At 34.8% G+C, this 5,979-nt stretch overlaps 1 protein-coding gene across 1 annotated transcript; it reads right to left on the reverse strand.

The window, feature by feature from the left end:
* Positions 1–226: 226 nt before the first annotated feature.
* Positions 227–4,183, reverse strand: LOC107631177 (glutamate receptor 2.7-like). Its single transcript, XM_088510253.1, has 5 exons — positions 3,533–4,183; positions 1,982–3,282; positions 1,391–1,697; positions 886–1,283; positions 227–800 (listed from the first exon to the last, which is right to left on the reverse strand). The coding sequence occupies exons 1-5, from the start codon at positions 3,810–3,812 to the stop codon at positions 369–371; spliced, it is 2,718 nt and encodes a 905-aa protein (XP_088366379.1). The 5' UTR covers positions 3,813–4,183; the 3' UTR covers positions 227–368.
* Positions 4,184–5,979: the final 1,796 nt, after the last annotated feature.

The following is a 5,979-nucleotide window of genomic DNA, read 5'->3' on the forward strand; positions in this document are numbered from 1 at the left end:
ATTTTCCTATTTAAAAAAAAAAAAAAATGAACGAGGCTGTTTTTCGTTGAGGAGTGTCAATAACACAAATTAAAGTGTTTATTAAATGATTAAATCAAATGGCATCAAGATATTTATCTTACCCTTGCCCTCTCAGCTAAGTTACAAGTTACAAATTGATACCTACGGGAGGATCTCTTTTCACTTTTCAGTTCGTTATGGTAAAGAAGGGGTTTCTACTTTCTGCTGCTTTGAACCAAGTTTCAAGGTCATCTCTTCAAATTCCTTTATCATTGAAGATACACATTGTGTCAGCCTAACGATACTCTAATATATATTTTTACATTTATCTACCATTCTACATATCAGGTTAGATGAGAAGATTAGGGTTAGTTGTATCTTGCATTCGTGATTCCATGATCGGGAGTTGTCATTGGTGTGTGTGATGGAGAGGAAGAAACCGTTATGATTTCTTGTAACTCAGAACTGTCAATGTCAGTTACATCCTCACGTGCCTCACTTTCTTCGCTTTGTTTCTTGCTTTTACAAATCTGCTTAGCTAATGTAACCGCTCTTTTCCAAGGTGATGAATGCAGGGTAGAAAGTAGGAAACATATGGTGGAAGTTGCACCAGAAATCACATACAGAATCCAGAAACTCCCAAGCTTCAAACTTTCTGTGTTGCTTGTGGTGACATTGCTAGCGCACTCTCCCATCGGGCTCAGCCATTTCTCTTCTAAACTCTTTATTTCTCCCTGTTCTAAGAGCTGCAATATCGCTTTAGAAACATCTTTGGTCACCGGGGAGCCTTTCTGGAACATCTGTATCACAAAAGATTTGAATTTGATTCTATAGGTTATGGAAAAATACAAGTTGAACATTGAGGAGAATTGTAGTGTGACTTACAAATCCAAGTCCTCCAAATCTGATGGCAGGGGTGGAGCCAGAGAAGCCCTTGCAGTATTTACTCATGTATACTTTTTCATAAGGGAGTTCAAGAAAAGCAGCTGCTATGGTGCCGTTTTTGAATACATCAACATAGCTGTATTCACTGCTAACATTTATGATGTTTTCTACCTTGAACCTCTCTACTCTCTCAAGGTATGTCCTAACAAAAGAATCTCCATCGCAACCAATCTTCATGTTGTTCTTCTTCAGCCACTCGATGTCTGTGATATTCGGTTGCAGTTGTTGAACTGTGAGCATCGATGAAAGACTTGCAGTGTAGCTCGAGTTAAGGATCAGAACTAGAAACAGCCAAGATACCATCACAACACGGCTTAAGTTGCTAGACAAGTTCTCCTCTGCATCATGTTACAATTAGGATTGGTTTACTCTAATGAGCATGGTAAATATGATTGATCAATTCTGTTATTTTATTGAGGTATGTGAATGAATAATTGATACTTACTATGAGCAAAGAATAGGGAGGAGAAGGTAAACCAAAGTGCAGTGCTAAGTTGGCTCTTCCAGTTGCCATGAAACTCGGGATTTGATTCTCGCTCCAGGTACCACACTACCAACATTGTGTAGAACAAGATAGCAGCAGTTACCACCCACATTTGCCAGGTGAAAGGCTTCAGGAACATCCATGCTGATTCATCTGACTTTGATGGAACTACCATTGACAATCCTGATTCTGCATATGGCACAGTGAAATCTACAAATGGCATTCTGTCTGCTAGTAAGGTTATGTCCCCAACAACAGCCTCATAAGTCTTCCATGATTTCAATTCACATCACAGCCAGAAAGAAAAAATCTATGTCAGTAATCAAAATTAAACTTCAACTCCGCATATATCGAGTCAGCCAAGGTTTTGTGTCTTTTCAAATTATAACAAAACTTGGTAATACAGGCTTTTGTTCCTTTTAATACAAAAAAACTTCTGAAAATACACAAGAAATATGGACATATTATATGAACATTAGTGTGGACCTTTTTCAAATGTAGAACACCTTCAAATTCAAGCAAACATAAAAGCATCATGAGATATGTTTTTACCTTGTTATAGACAAGTTGGACCAGGTCAGGATAGGTTCCATTGATGGGATAGTACTCATATGGCAAATCATAATCCAATAGTTCTAACACCTTATCAAAAATTTCAATGCAGAATCCACTATATTTATTTGGCTTTCCATTCTCACCATAATCGACCTTGACAAACTTGGAAAATGAAGTTCTTCCTGGCACTGCAATTCTCATTGGATTTTCCTTAGTAGGCAGATTCCACCCTTTTGGAACTCTCAACAATTTCCCTGGCCAAATTACCACTCCACTTAAACCCTCTGTGTTCCTAGAAGTATCATTTCCACCTTCTCCTAATCTACTGGTAAATCCATGTTCTAGACTCCAAAAATCTAGTTCCCTATAACTCCTCCCACCAATATTAACAATCCTTAAGGTAGGGTTCTGCATGAGCTGCAATTCTTGAAATTGAATTTCTCCACTTAAACCAAGGAATTTGCTAGACAATATTCCTCTTAGTAAAGTCTTCCCACTACTGCTGCTACTACTATTGTGACTGGCTATTCTGTCCACTGCTTGTGCAACAATTTTAATGCTGTCATATGCTTGCAGACCGTAGAATCCTGGGTTGCGGTTATCTTCCTCGGTATACTTGGAGTGAAATGTTCTCCGGAACTGAGCTTCAAAATCTTTATACTCTGTGCTATTTTCAGAGTAGTAGTTCTTGATCCCTATAGCCCCTTCCATATAGGAAATAGCAGACTTATTGACAGAATCCAATAGATTAGTTATACTCTCTGGAATTATCCATACTGATTCTCTATCCACAAGACCCATTTGTGAAGCTTCTCTGAACAAATGAATCACCATATCTAATGATGATGGAAGAACAATGAACACCCGAGATTGCGTATTTTCAATTAGCTTTAGCAGCTCGTTGCGAAGAAATTCAGCAGGATCAGGCAGATAAGAAGGTGATGGAAGTGCTAAGCGATACTCAATCATTGAACCTACATCTTGGAGTGCCTCAGATAGCATACCTACCATACCATTATCTCCACCGTAGCCATCATCTTCATAAATGGCTACTACTCTTTGCCAGCCATAAGCATGAACTATATCTGCTATGCATTTTGAATATGCAGTGCCCTTGTTATCTAGCCTCACCAAAAAAGGCCATCGATTTGCCATCAATGGTGAGCTAACAGAAGGTGCTGCGAAGGATATGACAGGAACTTGAGCCTGGCTTCCTAGTTCAGCTACCAAAGCTGCTTCTGTCCATGTTTGCATTCCCACAATCACTTCCACGTTCTGATTTTTAATCATATCTTCAGCTGCAAGAAATCAACATAGGGTTATGCACATTAATAAAGATATTTATGTTAGCTAAACAAAAGGAATATCAAACCTATTCTTTTTTCTTAGGCTCTGTTTGGTAATGAAACAGAAACAGAAACAAGCAAAATGTGTCTGTCTTTGAATCAAGATTTCTCTATTTTTTATCCACTTAAAAATCGAGGGACAAAGGCATAATGTTTTCTGTTCTGTTTCGATATTTTCTGTTTGGTACTACTAAGTACTAACCAATGGAAGTGGCTTTTAAGGGATTCATGGTGGGGTTCTGAAAATGAAGAGCCAGCTTGTAGGTCTTTGAAGTGTTATTGTAACTTTGAGCTGCAATGTCCATGGCTACTAGCTGTTCTTTCCCAATACGCGAGTTAACATCGATGATTGCGCCTATAGATATGACTTTGTTGTCTCCATTAGCAGTAGCCTCAACTTGGAGAAGAAAGGAGACGAATAAATAGAAGTAGAGACAACAACTTCTTGCAGGTGCTTGAGAAAGATTTGAATGGAAATTCATTCTTGTGCTTCAGTGCTTGTGAATGATGTATAAGTACATGGCATATGCTATATAAAAGATAGATAGGAAATGAAAAAGAAATGATTGGATACCAATGATTCTGGAGGGTCCATGGAGAGATTTTGGACTTGGTCAAATATGGTGTGTTGAATAAGAATGGTTACAAGACTTAAGAAAGAAATACAGGTAGGAGAATTGAGAAGTGGGCTTAACTGCAGGTAGGAAGCACAAAAGGTCGGTTTAGGATTCCAGAGTGTTGAAAGTTTCAATCAACCAGATCTTGAAGTTCAACCCAAATGATAGAGAATTTATGCTTCATACATTTACATTATTATATATAAATCAGAGACTTTTATATGTCTGTATTTAACAAGTGGGCTTAAAGTTTTGTTTCCTATATATAATATAAGATGGATATTAAGAACTAATATGTTTCAGTATTTTTAGCTATTGATTTTAAGTTTTAGCTATGTATATATTTTACGATTAAAATCAATAGTTAAAAATACTAAAACACTTTAATCCCTGCCATACTTAAAATGTTTCTTATAGTATAATAAACGAAATTATGGGGATGCTTTCATGCAAATATTAAATTAGTACGTGACATCTCTGTGCCATAGAATCTGATACTTGGTTTATGAGTAGAAGATAGAAGTATTGAACTTTCCTTAGTTTGGTTTTCTGCTCTATATGTTTATTTCGTTTCTTGGTTTTGGAACTTTGCAAGCTATACTTGCTGGCTTGCTGCATGCAGTAACTCTTGAGTTTCTTCATTGATCAAAATAAATAAATAATAAAAAAACTCATTTTCATTATTAATATAGGGGAAGATAAAATAAAGGAATTTTAAACTTTTTTCTTATTTTGCGTTGAGTTAGCAAGTAAGCTGCTGAAACAAGGTTTTCATGTAAGACTAATTCACGTATTGAAACTAAGTTATTAGTAGTATAATAAGTTAACAAATTAAGAAACTACCGTAATATGAATTGAATTGAAGAACATAGAAATTGGAAGGTGAGTGGAAATTCTTGATTGAATTTTTTTAGCACTTCAACATAACATCTGCACTTTCCAAGAAAAAACACGCATGACTTATGAGACATCCACGTACGTCAAAAATTGAAAGGCCAAGCAATTGTTTTCACTATGAAAAGCCTAGTTTGTCTTGTGTATGCGTTTGTTTCAGTTTTACGGCCGGTTTCTATATATAAATATAAAAAGAAAGTATAGGAACAATGAAGTATCTATACAATGTGTACAGTGGGGATATAGGGATATTCAGTAGGATATCAGATATTTATTATCCCTGATACCCGGATGGTTATTCTGGATAGTATGAGTGTATTGTGTTTGAAAAATTAGTAGTATTTTACCCTAGATGTTCATTTTTTAACTCATATTGAGCCAAATAAATAGCTCATTGTACACATTGTACGAATACTCTATTGACTCCCTAACGGGACTCAAATATAAATGATTCATCAATCCTAAAACCTTAAATTTAACTCAAATTCGTGATAGATCATTTACCGAAAATATCAATTCATGAATCGAAAATATTCATTGACATAACAAAATTATGATTTATGCTAATGACTTTGAAATTTGGCATAATCTTCTTCAAAAATGCTATTTGTACACTAAAATTAGCTAACAAAATCAGTTACTGTGTATTTATGTATAAATATATATATTATTTATTTTATTTTTAATGTATATTTTGTATTTTCACATATATTTTATACTAGTGGTTAGTTTGAATATTCATATAGATCATAAGATAGTCGAATTTTCTTTCATAAGCAAGAATTTCATCCACGTCTGTATTCATCAATAGGAAAAAGTCTAGGAACTTAATTTTTTATATAGCCAATTTCAATCAATCTTTTGTTAATGACTTTCTTTACTCATTCTCTTTTTTTTTTTTTTTTTATCAAAAATAGAAGATTCAAATTTGTGATCTCTTAGTTGAGTATGAAAAAATTATGCCATTTAAATTATAACTCATTGACTTTTTACTCATTCTCTTTACAACTACATTTATCGAGATCTAAATCTGATTTCAATTTCAAACACATTACTTATCTCTCCCATGACTTTCAATAAAACCATAATATTGACCTTTGGATATTTTATTTTATTTTCGAATATTTTTATTGAAGCT

This window comes from Arachis ipaensis, chromosome B3 (genome assembly GCF_059453495.1).
Source record: "Arachis ipaensis isolate K30076 ecotype BB chromosome B3, ASM5945349v1, whole genome shotgun sequence".
NCBI classification, from domain to species: domain Eukaryota; kingdom Viridiplantae; phylum Streptophyta; class Magnoliopsida; order Fabales; family Fabaceae; genus Arachis; species Arachis ipaensis.